The following is a 21,094-nucleotide window of genomic DNA, read 5'->3' on the forward strand; positions in this document are numbered from 1 at the left end:
GGGAGGACAAATTACATCAATGGTACATTTTGACTGAATGGAAAATGAGAAGTGCATTAGGAAGGATGGTTATCCCTTAAAGAGTGAACAGCTTTCCTTTTTCTTTTTCTTTCCTCTTCTGGTTGTCTCTTGTTTCCCAACTCCCATCGAAAAATATTTTCCTTTCCTCTCCTCTTTCATCAAAGGTGGAGCCTTTCTATGTGGTCCTGTCCCTGTTCGACGTCCAGAACAGCAGAAAGATCTCCGCTGACTTCCACGTGGATCTCAACCACCCGTTGGTCCGACAAATGACAAGCTCTTGTAGCAGACAAGACTTGCACATCAATGGCAGTGGTGATGATGCCCTTTCTGGCCACAGGCAGGCCAGTGGGCTCCCAGAGGGGGCTCTCCAGTACCCCAGACAGGGCATCTTCTCAGTCACATGCCCCCATCCGGAGATCTTCCTGGTGGCCAGGATCGAGAAGGTCTTGCAGGGTGGGATCACCCACTGCACTGAGCCCTACATGAAGAGCTCAGACTCTGCCAAGGTACAGAGATTAGTAGAGCTGACAAGAGCGTAGGTGTAAACTACAATGTGCCCATGTCATTTCAAATTATTAATTAGTAAAGATGTTTTTTGCCATCTTGCAGATGGCTCAAAAGGTGCTGAAGAATGCGAAAACAGCCTGCAGCAGACTGGGACAGTACAGGATGCCGTTTGCTTGGGCTGCAAGGTATGGAAAAAACATTTTGTATTTGTGTACCCTTCATTGTCTGTGTTAAAGAAATCAAAAAATGTTAAACTGCCACAAGCCCCAAATTAAAAAAGGGAAAAGAAACAAACAACTCAGCAAAAGAAACTTAATCCATCTGCAGCATGACAGAGAGCAAACTGTCTTGTCAAAACATCAATATCACAATAGAGTTTGTACTTTCTAATCTGTCAGTTGTATTGAATTAATAGTGGCTATATCTGCACCTTGCTGTCTGCTAATGCAAAATTTAAACTATCCACCAATGTTTGTTCCCGATTTTGTTTTCAGAAGACTTAAGGAGCTTTGAAGGGGACTTATTCTCCTGTGCCATGATACTACATAGTGATGTAGATTTAGGATACTGCCTGTATACTGAATGAGAGCTGTCAAAGGAAAGTCGGCCTGTTGGGAGCCACACAGCTTTAAACCACTAGTGTGGAACTGAAATGTACTCTTTCTCAAGTAGATTCAATGACCTGCCCCCCCCCAACATGTCTCTGCAGGCCTGTGTTCAAAGATGCATCAGGAACTTTGGACAAAGGCGCTCGCTTCTCAGCTCTTTACAGACAGGACAGCAGCAAGCTGTCAGATGAGGACATGTTCAAACTGCTTACTGACTTCAGAAAGTACGCTTTTCCCCCATGTCTTCAACATACTACTCTGACTGATCTTGATATGTTTTTGTAAGTACTGTTTCTGTGTCTGTTTTCCCAACAGACCAGAGAAAATGGCCAAACTTCCTGTGCTCTTGGGGAACTTAGATGTGACTATTGACAGTGTGGCTCCGGATGTAACCAGTAAACCCTCCAAATATTTACAAAACCATATTTAACCTTCTGTTTATAATCACCGGACTTCAATCTTTGGCCCTGTGACTCCTCTCATTTCCTGCCTGCAGATTGTGTCACTTCCTCCTACATCCCTGTGAAGAACATTGAAGGCAACGGGCCTGGCAGCACCCTGCTGGAGGTGGAAGAGTTTGTGCCCTGCATCGCTAAGTGCTCCCAGCCATTCACTATCTATAAAAACCACCTCTACGTGTACCCAAAACACCTCAAATATGACGGACAGAAATCTTTTGCTAAGGTAACACCAGTGTGGATTCAAGGCAAGACTGTGGAGTTAATGTAAAAATCCCTTTATCAAGAGCAAATACAGGATTGTGCCTTTTAATTTTGAGCTCTTTCTGATTGTACAATCAATATGTTATCCTTCACTTGCAACATAAAAGCATTCCAAATACTATGACTTATGCCTTTAGGAAAGTAATGCTTTTGTTTGGCTAGGATTCTTTTAACATCATCATTTTGCGTTTCTGTTTATCTGAGGAGACAACTGGTAGCTGCCTCGGGCTCCCTCAGCCAAGCAACAGAGCTGGATAGAATTATCTTTATAGAGAGCAGCAGCTTCTGATTAATACATTAATACAGGGTTGTTTTTTCACTAGGTCAGCTCCATATATGAAAGCAACCTCCCCTCTCCCCCCCATCTGCCTCTCTGCTCACTTTCATTTTCAATGAGAGCTTGCAATCCTTTGTCTGAAATGTCTTCCTCTCTTAATGGACATCTGAAATGGAGTAGTAGTTGAGAGACACGGTAGAGTTTGCGGGCATCTTGAGACTTGTTCTTGCTTTTCTAATCCGCTTCTTTTAAACTACAGGCGAGGAATATTGCTGTTTGCATTGAATTCAAGGACTCTGATGAGGATGATGCCCCGCCACTGAAGGTGCATTTAAGTATCAGTAAACGCTGAACACAGTTTTTATTGTGTTCAGTTTTTTTTTTATTTTATAAAAATTATCATTTTTATTGCATGCTGTATATTATAAAATGACAAAATTCAAACAGACATGTAGATTTAAGTCATGTGACTTGGACTTGGGCTCATCTGTAGTTCATATATTTGGTTATGGGTCATGACTTTTGCCTTTTTGGACTTGTTTTTGGACTGTAATTGAGAGTCGAACTGGGTCTTAACTTTGAACTTGTTAGTCTTAGAAGTAATATCTGTCTTAATGTTTGATCTCCTGTTTTTTGAATCTACTGCAGTGCATCTATGGCCGTCCAGGAGGCCCTCTGTTCACGAAACAGGCATATGCTGCAGTCCTGCACCACCAGCAGAACCCTGAGTTTTATGATGAGGTATTTCAATGCTCATATGACTCTTAATCTGATTTATTAATGGATATTTTAATATGTGTATGAATGGCCAAAAACGTAAAGTCTAAAAAGTTATATATTCACTGTAAGCAGTGTGCTTTGAAGTAAGGAAGAACCTTTCACCTCCCCCTCCGTGTTGTTTGAGCACATTTCAATCCTCACTGGAAACACTCTGCAGGCCCTTTTCACTTTCATTTTCCTGAACAAAGCTGCCTCTGTATAAGGGAACCAACCCCAGGAATCTGTGTTTTTCTCACCTCCAGATAAAGATAGAGCTGCCTACTCAGCTGCACGAGAAGCATCACCTTCTCTTCACCTTCTATCATGTTAGCTGTGACAGCAACAGCAAGAAGAAAGACCTGGTGGAGACTCCAGGTAGGCTGCAGCTCTGGTGTGACATAAAACACCAGCATGTATGATAAACAAAACAATGAATTCATGTAAATATCTGTCATACATTGTGTTGGCAAAAGCAGTTTGACATCGGCATACTTTACACTGTGTAATATATGTGGAAACTGTGATATTCGTGTTCATGCTGCAGCCATCCGGCTAGTTCACAAACGTGTGGCTGTACGTGTTCTTCACCCACAGTGGGTTCAGCGTGGCTGCCTCTGCTGCGGGATGGCAGGGTCATCATGAATGAACAGCAGCTGTCTGTGGCTGCCAATCTGCCTGCTGGGTACCTCAGCTCCCAGGATGGCGTCAACAAGGTATAGAAAAGATTATTATTAACTTTTCTTGTATTGTTGTTTATGGCAACTCATTGGTTGCTGCAATATTATGTTTAAGTAAGTGATGAGATTTCATTTCGGAGGCCAAAGGATTTTCCTGTGTCATCCTCAAACGGTTTTCTGAAATGGTTTTAATGATTGGATTTCCCACATCACCATACAGGATCCGATGCAGTTTGTGGTTAATGGATGACGATCTGATTAGCTGTGATTGGATTGGGACCTTGTTGAGGTCCAACAGGCTTTTCGCCTCAATATGCCTGTGAAATCTGATCAGCATTAAAATATAATCCATTAAAACAATCAATGTCATTTCACTATTAAGATCCCTCATTGTTGGTTTTCAGGGCTAATAGGCTTGGTGTAAATGTAATTAAATCTGTACCATGTACACAAAAGTGTCTCATCATGTAAGGCTTTGTGCCTAATGTTCGGTGCTGATTTCAAATTTAGCTGCCTGTGGCAGAAGCAGTTATCTGAGAATGAGTTAACATTGAGCCCATAAACTCAGTGGTTTGTTAGGATGTCTGTTGCAATAAATGAGCAGACAAAACCTGCAGTTCCTTCATAAGAAGTCATAAGAATCTTGTCTTGTTTATCTTGCAGTACACTGCAGCCATATGGCCAGACAGTTTGTTGTCTTGTTTTACAAAAAATAAAAACTGTCGTCTGCCATTAATTCATTAATTGATTGTCTCATGTTGTTCATGCCTTGTTATTTTACATATGCTTTAATAAACCAGCGCTGTTCAGATTTTACTCAGTATCCAGTGCAGTAAATGTTGCCCACCTGCCATTGCAGCACTCTGGCTCAGAGATCAAATGGGTGGATGGAGGAAAAAGCCTGTTCAAAGTCTCAACTCATCTTGTTTCCACAGTTTACACTCAGGTGTGTGCGCATCATGAATCTCATCTGCTCATCTAAATACCCTGCAAATAAAAATGAAATATGAAAAAACAAATGATGTGTTTCTTTTAGGATCAGCACTTGCACAACTTCTTCCACCACTGTCAAAGCATGAAAATGTCAGAACAAGCATCAGAAGGGGAGCTGGTTAAATACCTGAAGGTATTGTGAGCTTCGTTTATTTCTTCTGCCCTGAGGGAAACACACCACACCCTTCTGTTCATGTCTCATCAACTACAATCTTGTAATCTGGCATTTGAGAGAATATGACAAGGCAGAGTCTACATTTATTCAATTTGTTTTTTATTTTTCTTACTTCTCTCCTCCTCCTCCCAGAGTCTCCATGCGATGGAGGGTCATGTGATGGTCAACTTTCTGCCGACCATCCTCCACCAGCTGTTCTGCGTCCTAACCAGAGCCACACATGAGGATGTGGCTGTCAATGTGACCAGGCAAGCCACACATACACACATGCGTGCTTAATCACGTTAAAATTATAATAACAGTACTTTCATCCAGTTCTCATTCCAAAATGCATTCCCCTGTTTGTCTTTAATAGCCTGAGTCCATTTTGTCATTAGACACTCACCTGTGCCTTGAACGCTCCACATATAGCTGTTGGGTTGGTGCGACTAGTCTTTGAAGCTCTGTAGGCTGTGTGTAAATGAGGTGTGAGTGCCTGAGAATGAATAAATGTAATGACTCTCTTTGTCTTGTTCCTTATAGCGGGCCTCAACCCTTCCTTTCTTATTCTCTTACATTTTTATATCATTATCTGTCTCTTTTCAGGGTGATGGTTCACATTGTAGCACAGTGCCATGAAGAAGGCCTTGAACATTACTTGAGATCTTATGTCAAGGTGCAATGTTTTTTCTCACCATATTTGTGCTGAAGATGTTCAGGCAATATATTTGCTTGTTCTTGTACAAATTAAATCGATGCAATCTAACATAGGTCTTTTCTCTCCCTCTCTTCTCCCAGTTTGTGTTTAAGCCAGAGCCTTATTCCTCCAACGATGTAAAAACGGTTCATGAGGAGCTCGCTAAAGCCATGACAGCCATTCTCAAGCCATCCACAGATTTCCTAACTAGCAACAAGCTGCTGAAGGTAACCCATGTTCGTGACTATTGCGCCTTTGAAAAACAGAGAGCAGTAACGAAAGAGTCTGTCGTTGAGAGGGTGTGGTTGCCTGTCTCTGCGTGTTGGCCTTGCGATTGACTGGCGATCAGTCCAGGGTGTACCCCGCCTCTCGCCCGTAGTCAGCTGAGATAGGCTCCAGTTTTCCCGCAACCCTGACGGATAAGCGGTATAGAAATTGGATGGATGGATTTTTCAATGCAGTTAAAAGTTATGGAGAAAAAGCCACTTTAGATAAGATTTCCTTTATTGTCCCACAATGGAGAAATTCACAGCTTGGGCAAAGGCTAGCTGTGGCTGTAGCTGTTGCTGCTTATAACCTCTGTATAATCATACTGCTCTTGTAATTGTTTATAACACACCTGGCCTCTTTTTAAACTAGATTTTTCACATTTTGTAAAATAACCTTCTCCATTTAGGGTGGTTCTTGTCCTTGCAGTAAATGTTGGACAAAGACTGTGTCTTTGTGTTGCAGCACTCATGGTACTTCTTTGAAGCTCTGGTGAAATCAATGGCTCATTATCTCATAGAGTACAACAAAGTCAAGGTAAGTCTTATTTCTCTCCTCTTTTCTTTAACCCCTTTCCTCCAAGCCTAAATCACCTTCTTCTTTTCTTTTTGCTTCCCTCCTCCAGCTCTCCCGAAACCAGCGTTTTTCTGCATCGTTCTACCATGCAGTGGAGACACTGGTGAATATGCTGATGCCACACATCACCCAGAAATACAAGGACAACCTGGATGCAGCTCGCAATGCCAACCACAGCCTGGCAGTTTTCATCAAGGTTGGCACTCTTCCCGATGCCTGTAATGCTGTATTGCCCTTTCATATGTAGATTTGTTTGAAAAAGTGCCCTTTGGTTTAGGGTAAGCATAAAAATGTCAAGGACTGTAGAGTTATATGTAAATAATTCTCATTTTAGATTGTTTATTTTATTTATATTGTGCTTAACATGAATTTCAAAAAATTATAAAATAATGTCTGTTCACTCACCTTTTCACTCAGCGCTGCTTCACCTTCATGGACAGAGGCTTCGTATTCAAACAGATCAACAACTATATGAACTGCTTTGTACCCGGAGACCCCAAGGTTAAAATGATCTCCTTCTCCCACTGTTAATGCTTTTATCCAAGTTATTACTTGAACTTAAAGTTCCCCTAAAATGTATTTTTGCTTGTGTTCCCACCAGACTTTGTATGAGTTCAAGTTTGAGTTTCTGCGGGTTGTTTGCAACCATGAGCACTACGTCCCTCTTAATCTGCCCATGCCTTTTGGAAAAGGCAGAATTCAAAGGTTTCAAGGTAAGTGACACACTTAATGTGACTCTCAAATGGAGGGCAGTTTATATTCTGCTCGTCCTTTGCATCCTGTCATTTCTCTTGTGATGCCTGCTTCAGATCTGCAGCTGGACTATTCCCTGACTGATGACTTCTGTCGAAACCACTTCCTGGTGGGGCTGCTGATGAGGGAGGTGGGAGGGGCTCTCCAGGAGTTTCGAGAGATTCGTCAGATCGCCGTCCAGGTGCTCAAGGGGATGATGATCAAACACACGTTTGATGACCGCTATGCTGCGAAAGTGAGTTTTTAAGCTGTCGGCCACCTTAACTGTACTACTGTACCTTTTTTTTTTTTTTCCGTTTTATGACTCACAAGCACCTGCTGTGTCATTCCAGAGCCAGCAGGCCAGACTTGCCACCCTTTACCTCCCTCTGTTTGGTCTGCTCCAAGAGAATGTCCACAGACTTGACATAAAGGACTCTGCCCTCCTCAGCAACCACAGTGTAAGTGTGACACCTAGTGGTGGCAAATTGAATAGCAGCACATGTCTGTAATTCCCAGAAAAATGTGCTGTCTCTTCACATTACTGAGTTAATGTCAGCTTAGTATATATCTGCTTTTATTCGTGTTTTCTCTTATTATGAAAGCATTATTGTTGCTCTTATTTTTTTTTTATTGCTTTCTGTCCTAGAACCCCAGGGAGGACTCCCTGGTGACCAGCTCAATGGTGACTCCTCAGAAACCTGGCAGCTGCATAGAAAATGCTCTTCACAAAGATGTGTTTGGGGTGATCTCTGGAACAGGTAAAACTTCACTCCACTGCCTTTACCACTGATAAGCACACAGTCAGAGCTAATGCAGCTGTAATTCTCTTCATAATGAGCAAAATCTTCTCTCAAACATGTGCTTTGACCTAGGTTATAACTTTCTTAACTTCTTTGAAGGAAAATCTTTTTTTTTTCTCAAAGTGGATGATAATTATAACTTCTCTTCACTTCACCTCGTCTCATTCTCCATGTTGGACCATAAATGAAATAGTTTATATCTTGGCAGCAAATGTATATGTTCTTCTGCATGTTAAATGGTACACTGTAGATTTGTTTTCTCACATGCAACAAAATATTTGTATTTTTGTGCTCTGCCCCTACAGCCTCCCCTCACAGCTCCACCCCCAACGTCAGCTCAGTTCACCATGCAGACTCCAGAGGCTCTCTGGTCTCCACCGACTCTGGAAACAGCCTCCTGGACAAGAGCAGCGACAAGACCAACTCCCTGGAGAAGGTAGATGATGTTACCTGAAGATCCAGATTAGATTGAACTTTGTAAAACTGGTCCCTGGTCTGTAAATAATGAGGAAGTAACGCCAGTGTCAACAAAACTAAAGGGTTAAGGTTGATAGATTACACAGCACTCCAACTGATTTTATTTAACTTTAGATTATCTGCACTCTTGGACATCCTTACTGTCCCCCCACCCCCTCCTTCATACCTCCCACACCCCCTATTCTTGTTCTGTAACTTCCTACCAAAAGGAGAGATTTACCAGGAGGCACTCAGTCAATGTGCCCCCTCTCCCACTGGACCCTGAGGACCGACTTCCAGCTGTGAACCGTGCAACTAAGCGGGTCACCATGGACTTCTCCCTCCTCTCTGTGCCCCTGCCTGATCGGCTGCAGGACAGTGACAGTGATAATGACAAACAAGCTGCAGGCCATAGGGTGGACGGAAATCATGAGGAAAACATACCTCTACAAGTACTTTGTTTGACGTGTGTGACCTCTGCACCAGAGGTTTTTGGTTACAGTTGTACAGAGTTCAGCATATTTGGGATTAGTTAGTAAGATGTAACATGCTTTTGGTACATTTGTCTTGTCAGTGAATTCCAGTTTAGAGACCAAAACATAGAAACTTCTATGGTTTGCAGATATCTGTACAATGTGTTCAAAACCCTCCCAAACATTCTTCTACTGCGTGTCCCACGTTAGGGAGTGTGTGCTTTCACTAATGCACAGGATGAGCCGACCTTGTGGCTTTTTTCACTTATTTCCACAAATGCTGTAATGTAACATAACGTAATGTGATGCGTTTCTTCAAACTGATGCTGCCATCTCATCTTGTGCACTTTTCCCCCCGAAGGAAAATACTTGACATTTCTCATCTCAGAAGTTTGGGTCCTTTAAGTAATGCTCTTTATCTCTTTGAAGTTTAGATTTTTCTGCAACTCTGCCGCCTATGCCAGATGACTAAACCTTGGTCTCTCTTGTTGGTTTTCTGTCTCTCCAGAACCAGTGTGCGTCAGCCCTTGGCAGCACTGTGCTGCGCTGTGACAAACTGGACCAGGACGAGGTCAAAAATCTCCTCATGTGCTTTCTGCACATCCTCAAGAGCATGTCAGAGGGTAGGGCAGCCTGTCTGAGTAACTGTCCTTGATTTTTGACACAAGCTGATATGAACAACTGGCCCGTGTTAATGTTTTCTGAAGATTTTCTCACTGTTTCATCACCTCAGAGGCCCTTTTTACATACTGGAACAAAGCAGCTCCCTCAGAACTAATGGACTTCTTCACATTAATTGAGTAAGTACTGAACTAGACAGGCTTTTTACGGTTAAATACTCAAATCTTATCATCATTAATAGTCAACACAAACAAAACACAACCTCACCGGTATTTTTATTTCGGAGAAACTTAACAGTCCACTTCCGCTCGTCGTCACTTCACTTCTTGTGTTTGCACTGCAGAGTCTGCCTTCATCAGTTCAGATACATGGGGAAGAGATTCATCGTCAGGTACAGTGTCCAAAGAAATAGATTAATGCTCATATCTCATGAGATTTTAATTGAATTTATGAATTGATCCTTGAACTGAAACTATTACGGCCATCATCTATGCAATAATAAGACTCATACTCATGCACAGCCTTAAAAATCCTTACTGAATCTTTTAACCCCTTTGCCTTTGGTTTGTTCTCTCGTCTGTAACGCTGCTGCAAAGTTGTTTTGTGGTTCAGGCCCCTCCTGCATGGGTAAGATACTGCTGTCTTCTGGTCTCACTTTGCTTAATTAAATGCACGATGATGCCATTAAACCACATGACATTCTACCCATTTATTCATCTGCTGTGTTTCATCTGTGCTGTTTTCTCCAACACCACTGAGCCATTTCCTCATTTCAAGTGTGTTAATTTATATTATACTGACCATATTATCCTGTGACTATAGTTTATCTGACCTCCAAACTTAGCGGTAACAGTATTTCACTTCTCCCAACAGGAGCCAGGAGGGTGCAGGGCCTGTCGCTGCAGACAGGAAGTCTCTGACTCTGCCTGTGTCTCGTAACAGGGCGGGGATCCTGCATGCCCGCCTTCAGCAGCTGGGAAGTCTGGAGAACGCTCACACCTTTAACAACAGTAAGCCCTCATCCCATCATACCACGTCTTCTCAGAATTATAACATGAACATGACATCGAACACACGCTGCTTCTGTCAGCAGAACTCACTCACTTTTTATGATAAGACAGAATACATTTTTTTGATTAATTTTTTTTTTGTTTATATTTCTTGCTTTATTTATCTCATATTTTCCATTTTGGTCATTTATGCTTAACATTGTAACTTGTATTTTCCCCATTGTTAATCCCTCTTATTCTATATTCCCCTACACCACCTGCAGCTGCGCAGCCTATACTGAGGTTCAGTTTGTACTTAGTTTTTTTTCCCTTGTTTGAATATGGGGTTCAAATAAAAAACATGCTTTACTTTTTAATTAATTTAGATACATGGTCAAAATGTGATGTTGTTTGTGTAATTGATGAGCAGGTAATATTCCCCATGGACAGGTTAGCAGTGTATATACTGGAGTCAGTTCACTTTCAGACATGTCAGCTAAAAGTATTTCTCCGTCCTTTACTGACCTCTGTTTGCAGCCAAAAAGAGGTGCAATAACAACAACAGAGATTATCTCCTACCATAAACAAATAGAAATGTAATGACTTTGCAAATATCAGTATAGTCACTGGTACAGAACAACACCCTAATCAAGCAGCTAATGTGCTATGTTTTGGTGAAAATCATATTTATTGCTCCAATAAAGATATATTTCTTTAGCAGTGACTTGGTGTCTGTGCTTTATGTGCAGTGTATTCTCATACGGACGCAGACGTGAACAGCCAATGCCTGCTGGAGGCCAATGTGTCGACAGAGGTCTGTCTGACTGTGCTGGACACGCTCAGCATCTTCATCATGGGCTTTAAGGTATCGCCCGCGACAGCCCATCGATATACAACCAATATGCATAACATTAATCACATTGTGGTAGGCTGATCCTCACGTTCTCCTGCATCCTCAGACTCAGCTGAATGCCGATCTGGGTCACAACCCCCTGATGAAGAAGGTTTTCCAGGTCCATCTGTGTTTCCTGCAGATCCCTCAGTCTGAAGCCGCCCTCAAACAGGTCTTCACCTCACTCAGGACTTTCATCTACAAGGTGAAACATTTGTGGTTGTCTTAGGAAATTGAAAGCTCTGTTTTATCATCTTTTTCGCAGTAGCACCATTTGTCATGCATTACATCCTGTCTCTCTCCATGGGTCCTGCAGTTCCCCTGTACCTTCTTTGACGGCCGGGCCGACATGTGCGCCTCTCTATGCTATGAAATCCTCAAGTGCTGTAACTCCAAGCTGAGCTCTATACGCAGCGATGCCGCCCATCTTCTCTACTTCCTCATGAAAAGCAACTTTGACTATACCGGACGCAAGTCTTTTGTACGAACACACCTGCAGGTTTGTGCGTCGACCAGTTTTGACTGTTTGCGCACGGCCTCTCTGCTGTGTCTGAGTGTGGTAGCCGTAGAGTATTACTGATTTTTGTTTGTTCTTCCTCTCTGTTTGCCCAGGTGGTCATTGCTGTCAGTCAGCTGATTGCTGATGTCATTGGCATTGGGGGTACCCGTTTCCAGCAGTCTCTCTCCATCATTAACAACTGTGCCAACAGTGACAAGAACATCAAGGTGAGGGGAGTGTGATGATGCATTTGAGCAAGCCAGTCAGCCTTAATAATCCTTAATAGATAAATTATCATACTGGTACATTCTCAGGGATGTTGAGAGAAATTAATCCCTAAAATTAACTTAATGTCCTGTTGAACATTTTATACTTAATAATAATACTGTATGAGTTCTGATCAGTTCTAAATTGTATAGATTAGATTGTAGATTAGAATCCACGTCAGAAGGCACAAAGTCCATGTTTGCTGCTAGCCCTCCACTTATTTCACCTCAAACATTCCTGTAAACAATTCTGTTTATTTCAAGTTTTCATCTGTCCACATTAGTTAGAAATGTAAGTGAATGGTATTACATTCCTAGCCAGGAGGAACATAAATCTTAAGCTCCTCAGTGTTGCTTAACTTTACTAGTTTTTGTAAATCAGGTAAAGTCAAACTTCCTCATATTTGGGTAGAAAAGTTTTTTTTCCTCATGCCCAAAACAGCACACAGCATTTCCATCAGACGTGAAGGACCTGACAAAGCGCATCAGGACGGTGCTGATGGCCACAGAGCAGATGAAGGAGCACGAGAACGACCCGGAGATGCTAGTGGACCTCCAGTACAGCTTGGCCAAGTCCTACACCAGCACACCTGAGCTCCGCAAGACTTGGCTGGACAGCATGGCGCGTATCCACAACAAGAACGGAGATCTTTCTGAGGTATTTTTTTAAATTATGTTCTGTATTTCTGCTTAGTTGCAGGAAGACATACACTGAAGGAGCATTTCGCTTTAATAAAGCATTTTTGTGCTAACCTGTGGTGGTTTGTTTCTGTCTACCTCTCCTGCAGGCGGCCATGTGTTATGTGCATGTTGCTGCCTTGGTAGCTGAGTACTTATGGAGGAAAGGTGAGTCGAGGATATAGGAGGGGTTATGATATGTTTTCTATCACAGTAAATATCCCGTGACCACTTCGCCTCGATTACAGCATTTTTACAGTCACAATTTATAGGGGCCATATAATGAGTAACTGGTTAACACGTTAGAAAGAATATTATCCTGAAGTAACTCAATAAATGGATTTGATTCACTTTTCCCGCTGATGGGAGAAAGGTTGACAGTAATAAAGTGGCTTTTTATCTTGCATGTATTAAAATTAAGTATGTCTGCATTCATTACTGCATAGTCCTCCTCGTTTTTAAATGGCACCACACTGAATTAGTTCACCACCAGCAATTAGAAAAATAAATAAGATGACTGACATGATTTGCAGGTGGTTTAAAATCTTTCCTGATTTTTTGACTTGATTTACTGTCTTAAACTGCTAGGAGAAATAAGGTTAGCATACACACGTACACATGTACACACAGGAACGTACACCTTCATCTACCGCCTGAGCACTTGTCCAAGGGTCACCTGTTCATGGTTGTGCAAAAAACACTCCAGCGACACATTCCCTAGATATGATCCCCCTTCATGCTTCCTCACATATCAAACCGGATACTACGCTCACACTTTGGATCTGGGGATCTGTTGTATAATGTAGCAGGATTTTATGAAAGTCAACAGTCAGAGTGTTTGAGGGTGGGTTGAACTCCTCTGTAGTTTAGTCTCCATGCTTGTTTTATAGATCAGTGTTTTCCTAAGAAGGATGGTCATGCTCATCAGCTTGCTTACTGGATTTACATGTTTTGAATGACCCTGTATTGTATATAGTAGTAAGTATTGTCTGTATGTCACGTTCTGCCTTTTGGTTTTTTCTTGAAATATCTCAAACAAAATGCAGATCATTTCTGTTGTTTCATTAATGTTGCCTCTGTATCTGTATGTTAAGGCATGTTCAGGCAGGGCTGCTCGGCTTTCCGCGTCATCACTCCCAACATCGACGAGGAGGCAGCCATGATGGAGGACGTAGGGATGCAGGATGTTCACTTCAGTGAGGTGAAACCTTTGTGTTGTAATCTTTTCTGCATGCCCTGTGTACCATGTCGTGAATGTCTGCTGTGCTCACCAAGCATTTAGGATGTTTTTTCTAAGTTCCTCACTGGCATCACATGTTACTTAATGACTGTCTCAATGAGCTCTTATCTGTGTTAGGGGTATCAATTGCGCCTTGAAATTGATATACTATAGACTTTGACACAGGGCTTGGTATGTACCTTGATGTAGAAAATCACTGAGCTGGCAGGCAGATGAGTTTCAGGAAAAGAAACAAGGCCTCAGGGTCAACACTCGAAGAGGTGTTCACGGATTCAGTGTTTTGCTCAGTGAGGCTCCAGCAGGGATGGTGGCTTGTTGCATAAAACTGTGTGGAGATTCATGACTAAAACTGTGTGAGGTTTGCACATTGTCACTGCACAGCCTTCTTTTATAAATGCCAGTTTATGTGTGAGGAAAGGCGTGTACACGGCGTTCAGATCATTTAAACATGGACCCTGTTGCTCTGAAATTGAAAGTGATGGCAAGAGAATGTGTGAGGTTTTATGAGTTGGTCAACATGTCTTTAGGCAATGGAAAGCGCTTTTACCTTCCATCTCCTCTGAAAACCTTTTCTCTTTATGAGCTGTATCATCCTCCAATAAAAGTAAAAGGCGCGATGGATCCATTTCCTCCCACGTCTGCTGTCTTTACAGGAACATTATGCTCGGTTTAAGTTCATCGTAGCCTTGTACACAAATAAGAACAAACAGAGGAGTCCCTCTTCGCATCAATTAAATATTCTGAGACTGCTGGGAGGAGGGAAAAGTTTACATTTATTCATCTGTGTGTGTGTTCAGGAGGTGCTGATGGAGCTGTTGGAGGAGTGTGCTGATGGCCTCTGGAAGGCGGAGCGTTATGAGCTCATCGCTGATGTCTACAGGCTCATCATCCCCATCTACGAGCAGCGCAGAGACTTTGAGGTAAACAGTTATAGAACAAGGATGAGATGTGCGTCTTGGATTGAGAAAGTTACAGCAACCTTGCGATAGATACGTGAATTTGGTACAGTAGCTTATGGTGGCTGATGTTATCTAACCTTAGATAGCTTTTCCTGTAAAGCTGACATTGGCAAATGAAAGCAGAGGTCACCCTCAGCGTTATGGAGCTGTATATTGAGTTTCAGCTCATTGCTTGTCACGCCTGACGTTTTGGTTCACTCTCACAACTCTCATGATGTCGGTTTTACTACTACTGCAGCAGTAGTCAGCTGTTCCCACAGAAAAACTCAAAAAATCCACGTTACTTGTCCTGCCCAGCACCAAACATCAGATAAAGACAAAGTTAGAAACCAGCTGGTGAACAAAGTGTAGCATTTAGCAGCTAAAGAGCCAGATAATTTTCTCAGGAGTTAATTGAGACCAAAATGGAGCAAAAAGAGAGAGAATATTGGACTGTATTGGGACTGTGCAGGTGACTTTTTTTCAAACCTCTGCAATTTTTGTGTTTTTGTGGAGCAGAAACTGACACATCTGTATGATACCCTCCACCGTGCCTACACTAAAGTGATGGAGGTGATGCATACTGGCAAAAGGCTACTGGGCACGTACTTCAGAGTGGCTTTCTTTGGACAGGTAAGGAGCCAAGTCTCCAAAGCAGAACAAAAAAAAAAAAAACTAAACACAACAAACAAGTTACCCATTAATAGAATACAGAATTGTTTCTGTCTAGCATGAATGCTAACTCTCAATAAGAACATTATAATCATCTCTTGCCTTTTGCATGCATGTACGTTCAGGACTGGAACACTCTCTGAGACACACACACACACACACACACACACACACACACACACACACCACTGAATATTAAGTAACCCCAACTAAAACTCCCTATTTATGGACTTGTCTTTTCTTTTCTCCTCCCACTCCAAGGCTGCGGTAAGTGTGTCAAGGTTTAGCTGTGTGTGTTGGCCTGGTGTGCTCTTCCCTCTCTTAGCCATCATATTGTTTGAGGCCTGATGTTTCCTAGGTAAACTAGCAGATAGATTGTTTCTGTAGATTCTTTAGATTTAGCTCTTTAGTGCCGGAGAAGACCTCTGAAGGAGAAAAATGATAGCATAGTAGTTTACTGCAGATATTGTAGCATATGCATGTCATTAGCAAAATGTAATCTGGCTCAGCTGTATTTTCTCCAAAGCAAAATAGCAGAAGCTTGCATATAGACTCACTTTTATCTGTTATTCTTTGTGTTGCTTTGGGAAGCCTCCCTATTATTTTACTGCTTGGACACCCCCTCCTTTTGGTGATTATACTGGCCTGGCCTGACCCACACACTTGCTTGTGTACTTTTCCATAGATACATGACTGAGTAGCTGTTATGTATACTTCAGTATCACTCTAAGAAACCATTTAAAGTTTGCATGTTTGCTGCTTTCATACTTTTTTGCTGGTGATTTTTATTTTTATACACTAAAATGTTTTTAAACGTTTTGTTTCTTTGTTTGATTGTCCTTTGTTTTGTGGCTTTTGTATATAGCACCTTGTTCAGATGTGGTGTGCCATATGTCTATTACACATTGTGTGTTTTTCTGCATAGTATTTAGTGTGTCCATATGTAAGAAATCATTGAAAAATGAAAGGTATGGATATGAGGGCAAAAAATTTAACAAGCTGGCAGGTCAAGGTCTGACTACAAGGGATAAAGTGGGCCCAAGTCTTGACTTCGTTTCTCTGTTCTGCAGGGCTTCTTTGAGGATGAAGATGGAAAGGAATACATTTACAAGGAGCCAAAGTTCACTCCGCTGTCAGAGATTTCCCAAAGGCTCCTGAAGCTCTACTCTGACAAGTTTGGCCAGGAGAATGTGAAGATCATTCAGGACTCCGGCAGGGTGGGATCACATTTGTGTGTGTTTGTGACTGCGACGTACATGTCAGAACAGATGGCTGTGTGTGTCACAGAGTTTAGGGGTGGCATCCAGGAATGTCGTGGTTACAAAAAAACTCCATACAACAGCATACAAAGACTCTGTATTTGCTGGATGTGTAAATTGACACCATTAACGCGGGTTTTTTAATGTGTTTACTTGCACATCCACATGCTTGTGGAAAAGAAGAAGGCGAATAAGCACATTTCCCAAAATGCCAAAACGTCAGGTATTTTATGGCTATCTATGTTCAAGTCAAAATGAATTATCCTTGTCTCTTTTGCACCCACAGGTCAACCCTAAGGACCTGGACAACAAGTATGCCTACATCCAGGTGACCCACGTCACACCCTACTTGGATGACAAAGAGCTGGAGGACCGGAAGACCGACTTTGAGAAGAGCCACAACATCCGGCGCTTTGTGTTTGAGACACCGTTCACAGTGTCGGGCAAGAAGCAAGGAGGGGTGGAGGAGCAGTGTAAACGGCGGACCATTCTCACCAGTAGGTCATACAGGATCAAGAAACCTAGTATGGCATTAATCAAAGAAATGCCAAGTCTTTCTCGATGGTCTTGCCACAGTAGCAAGACAGGAAGCAGAAAACAAGAATATGTTCCTGGTTGCTATCTGTTACTGATAAATACATCTTTACTGTTAATCAGATGAGGCCAGGTGAGTTTTATGGCTGTGCTGTCTACTTTATCCCAAAGTTCAGGTGTTATCTTATGTTGGTAATGTGCTGACTGACAGTTACTTGGCTGTTGGCTTTCCATTACTCAGTGATGAACTTCCACTTTCTAAGGCTAGACACTTTAAACCTTGAAGCCATTGATATCGTTTAAAAAAAATGTGCATGTGGATCAATTCCTCCCTTTAGTGCTCAGAATCACGTTTCACATATTCACTGTTTACATGCATGTTGGACCATGGTTAATATCCTGGTTACAGAGACTCAACTAGACACACAACAGTAACTGCATAACATGTGTTTATATGTCTCAAAAACCAATATGGAAGCCTGTTTTTGTACAATTTATAGGACATTGATAGTGTTAAGCATAATGTCCATCCCATTCTCACTCCCATCTAGCTACCCACTGTTTCCCGTATGTGAAGAAGCGTATAGCAGTTATGTACCAGCACCAGACTGACCTGAGCCCTATCGAGGTGGCCATAGATGAGATGAGTGCCAAGGTGTCCGAGCTGAGACTCCTGTGCTCTGCCACTGAGGTGGATATGATTCGTCTGCAGCTCAAACTGCAAGGCAGCATCAGTGTTCAGGTACAAAGCGGGGTGAGGTCCCGTCTTCTTCTGAAGTACTTTGATTCAATTGATGACCTTGAAGTCTGTTGTCTTCCAGGTAAATGCTGGTCCTCTCGCTTACGCCAGAGCCTTCCTCGACGACACCAGTGCCAAGAAATTTCCTGACAACAAGGTCAAACAGCTCAAAGAGGTGTTCAGGTATTTGTCAATAACACATGTACAACTTGAACCTCTCTCACCCCTTTGCTTTGCTGTTTTCGACTGACAAGCGCATTTGCAATCAACTTGACAAAAATAAGAATAGAAATACACAAATCACTTGCATCACTACATAGATATGTGACAACTGAACACAATTGAACAACAGTATGAGAATGTACACTGGACAGTATTTAGACTGCTGCTAATTAGGATTACTGCAGACTTCCTCTGGTGGCTTGTGAGACTTGTCAGGATCAGATCAGAGACCAGCTGCCAATATGACCACTTTTTGTTGTTTGTGTTATGGTCTATCACACTACTTTTCACTTTGTCGTCTCTGCTTGTTGCTTCCCGTGAGTTGTGACATGGCAGCTTGGCACTGTTGCATCTCTCCTCAGGCAGTTTGTGGATGCCTGCGGTCAGGCGCTGGGAGTGAACGAGCAGCTGATCAAAGAGGACCAGCAGGAGTATCATGATGAGATGAAGGCCAACTATAAGGACCTGACCAGGGAGCTGTCAAACATCATGCATGAACAGGTAGGAACCCCAAAGATGGTAATACCACGATAACCTATTTATGCATTTAGACTATGTAGATTTTTTTGTTTCTATGTTTTGTTTTATTTTTATTTGCTTTTTTATGTGCCCATTTATACTGTTGTGTAACCTTATAAATAGCTGTCCACTACTCCAAACTGCTCATTTGCTAACCATGTCCTCTGTTTCCTGCTTTCTTTGGGCTGGCCTGAGCAGATTGGATGGTAATGCTGCGTTTGTCATTTGACAAAGTTACAAAGTTGTACTCTATAGAGGAATAGTTGAGGACTGTATGGAAATTACTAGCAGCTAAATAATCCAAATGCCACCAAATGAGTGTCTAAATATGTATTCGGTCACATATTTCACTGCCCATCAAACCAATTAGATGATGCCCAGGTCATGGCCATTTCTTCCAGACGGCTGTTCCAAAGAGCACACTGTTAGATATCAAAACGCATTAATTACTGTCTAATATAATTTTCCTACAGTCCTTGAACTTAAATTAATGTCTGTGTGTGTGTGTGTGTGAGAAAGAGAGACTTTAAACAGGATATAATAAATATATTTCCTAATCTTCCAAATTGACTGTTCTCCTAGATAAACCCAGTGGAGGACGGCACAAGGAGCACTCTGTCCGACTCTATGGGCATCTTCAACGCCATCAGTGGCACACCAACCAGTGCCAACCCACACGGCTCCACCACCATACTCTGATATGGTTGTTTCATAGCAGACTCATGGCTTATTCACCACTGATGACTGATTAAACTACCTGCAAGTCAAGAGGAAAGTATGAAGAACCTGAACACAAGCTGAAGCCATCATCCACTGCTATGTCTGTACACATCATGAGCTGGAAAATGCCATGTTCACTCCCTGTTTTCAGTCGACTCATTGTTCTTGTTTCCTATGGAGACTCCAGTCAATACTTTTGACTTTCAGACTTTTCAGAGCAGTGATTCTATACACTTATTTCCACCTTTGGGTCATTTATCCTTTTATATAGTTTTTGTTTTATTCAGGTAAAGCATATGTTCTGACACAGCAAAGTGTGTAACCAATACTGTGACTGACTCCAAGATGTTATCTTAATTGTCCTGGTGTCTTGAGCTCCACCCAATGGATGTTGTAACAAACATGAAAGACTTAAGTATTTGAATATGACCCAAGTCTACACCTTATCTGTTTTTTAAAGTGTAGAGCTCCCATTTGCATACAATGTTTATAAGAGAGTACTTCAAGAAAGTTTTTAATGCAAACAGATACATGAATGCCACTGCTGTAACCGTACATTGAGTCTTCTGGCGATGCACAATATTTTTACATTACCCTTTTCTATTCTTTTCAATGGAGGGCTTCTTACAGCAGCGGCTTCAGAACCTATCTCTTATCTTACCTTGGACATTTGAAAGAATCATTTGCTCTATTTTAGCCCAATAGATTTGTATAGAAAGTGTCTAAAGCCAAGTGAACCATAATGTTAAAGCCTATTTTCTGGAAAGAAAAGTGCGTGCGATATTTTCTATTGTACCAAGGCAACCTACTGCACAGAAAACCACTCTTGCCAAAGACAATAGAAAAAGACTGTGCAATGCAAGACAAGGGTGGGACTATTTGTAATCCACCCACTTTATTTCTTTGTCATGTGTATGCCTTTTATTATCTGTGAGGTGAAATTTAAAAAGTTTTACTTAATTACTGCTCATGTAAATATGTTTAAGACATATAAATAATAAAATGTGTAATAAAACCATGTCTTGCTATTGTATATGTTCACTATAAACTACAAACATATGCATGTCAAATTTAATCATACTGTTGCTGTTACTAATTGATGAATTCCTTAAACCTAAAATTTGTCAGACCAAGTCATAACCAACACAGCTCCAACTCAGTGTCACCTGATCACAAACTAGTCTTTTAATTATTTGCTTATGTGGTTTCAATTATTTTACCCTAAAATTGTGCAGTATTTGCAAGTCCGCTGTCACACTAACTGCTGAGCTAAATGCTAACATCAGCATGCTAACATGCTTAGAACGGTATATTTTGATGTTCAGGTCAGATCAGCTATAATGTTCTCTATTTTAACTTCTGCTAGTTGTCCCATTGAGATGTTTAGATTAGTGTACTACTATTTAATGTGATGAAATGTAAGTAAGCTAGCCGTGACTGTTGACATCCCACCCCATCGTGAGCAAGACCGTTTTGACCATGGCTGGACACGCTTCCTTCTCCGCGGTGATACGGCGCAATTTGGTGTAGAGAAAATAGTTCCTACATATGGCCCTCTAGTTTCATTATAATTCTTTATAATTC

General features: G+C 41.8%; 1 protein-coding gene across 11 annotated transcripts in view; it reads left to right on the forward strand.

The window, feature by feature from the left end:
• LOC124055590 (dedicator of cytokinesis protein 9-like) overlaps positions 1-20,523 on the forward strand; it is a 48,525-nt gene extending 28,002 nt beyond the window's left edge. For 2 of the 11 annotated variants that reach the window (XM_046382517.1, XM_046382516.1), the window contains exons 12-54: positions 186-527; positions 631-713; positions 1,238-1,360; positions 1,452-1,531; positions 1,633-1,820; positions 2,395-2,460; positions 2,784-2,876; positions 3,158-3,269; positions 3,489-3,607; positions 4,431-4,517; positions 4,608-4,697; positions 4,872-4,987; positions 5,325-5,394; positions 5,517-5,642; positions 6,148-6,219; positions 6,308-6,454; positions 6,676-6,759; positions 6,860-6,971; positions 7,068-7,246; positions 7,344-7,451; positions 7,640-7,751; positions 8,099-8,229; positions 8,480-8,701; positions 9,231-9,345; positions 9,456-9,522; positions 9,687-9,734; positions 10,217-10,353; positions 11,082-11,197; positions 11,292-11,429; positions 11,541-11,723; positions 11,837-11,950; positions 12,432-12,647; positions 12,778-12,835; positions 13,762-13,868; positions 14,705-14,827; positions 15,365-15,478; positions 15,779-15,784; positions 16,588-16,734; positions 17,063-17,273; positions 17,862-18,052; positions 18,132-18,232; positions 18,634-18,772; positions 19,373-20,523. In XM_046382517.1, the coding sequence (XP_046238473.1) occupies positions 186-527; positions 631-713; positions 1,238-1,360; positions 1,452-1,531; positions 1,633-1,820; positions 2,395-2,460; positions 2,784-2,876; positions 3,158-3,269; positions 3,489-3,607; positions 4,431-4,517; positions 4,608-4,697; positions 4,872-4,987; positions 5,325-5,394; positions 5,517-5,642; positions 6,148-6,219; positions 6,308-6,454; positions 6,676-6,759; positions 6,860-6,971; positions 7,068-7,246; positions 7,344-7,451; positions 7,640-7,751; positions 8,099-8,229; positions 8,480-8,701; positions 9,231-9,345; positions 9,456-9,522; positions 9,687-9,734; positions 10,217-10,353; positions 11,082-11,197; positions 11,292-11,429; positions 11,541-11,723; positions 11,837-11,950; positions 12,432-12,647; positions 12,778-12,835; positions 13,762-13,868; positions 14,705-14,827; positions 15,365-15,478; positions 15,779-15,784; positions 16,588-16,734; positions 17,063-17,273; positions 17,862-18,052; positions 18,132-18,232; positions 18,634-18,772; positions 19,373-19,489 (5,310 nt within the window). In that variant the 3' untranslated portion in view covers positions 19,490-20,523. Of the gene's footprint in view, positions 1-185; positions 528-630; positions 714-1,237; positions 1,361-1,451; positions 1,532-1,632; positions 1,821-2,394; positions 2,461-2,783; positions 2,877-3,157; positions 3,270-3,488; positions 3,608-4,430; positions 4,518-4,607; positions 4,698-4,871; positions 4,988-5,324; positions 5,395-5,516; positions 5,643-6,147; positions 6,220-6,307; positions 6,455-6,675; positions 6,760-6,859; positions 6,972-7,067; positions 7,247-7,343; positions 7,452-7,639; positions 7,752-8,098; positions 8,230-8,479; positions 8,702-9,083; positions 9,128-9,230; positions 9,346-9,455; positions 9,523-9,686; positions 9,735-10,216; positions 10,354-11,081; positions 11,198-11,291; positions 11,430-11,540; positions 11,724-11,836; positions 11,951-12,431; positions 12,648-12,777; positions 12,836-13,761; positions 13,869-14,704; positions 14,828-15,364; positions 15,479-15,778; positions 15,785-16,587; positions 16,735-17,062; positions 17,274-17,861; positions 18,053-18,131; positions 18,233-18,633; positions 18,773-19,372 lie in introns of those variants that run through there. The other 9 variants (XM_046382526.1, XM_046382522.1, XM_046382524.1 and 6 more) reach the window with 6 other exon arrangements.
• The last annotated feature ends 571 nt before the right edge of the window (positions 20,524-21,094 follow it).

The sequence above is a fragment of the Scatophagus argus genome, chromosome 24 (assembly GCF_020382885.2).
Source record: "Scatophagus argus isolate fScaArg1 chromosome 24, fScaArg1.pri, whole genome shotgun sequence".
NCBI classification, from domain to species: domain Eukaryota; kingdom Metazoa; phylum Chordata; class Actinopteri; family Scatophagidae; genus Scatophagus; species Scatophagus argus.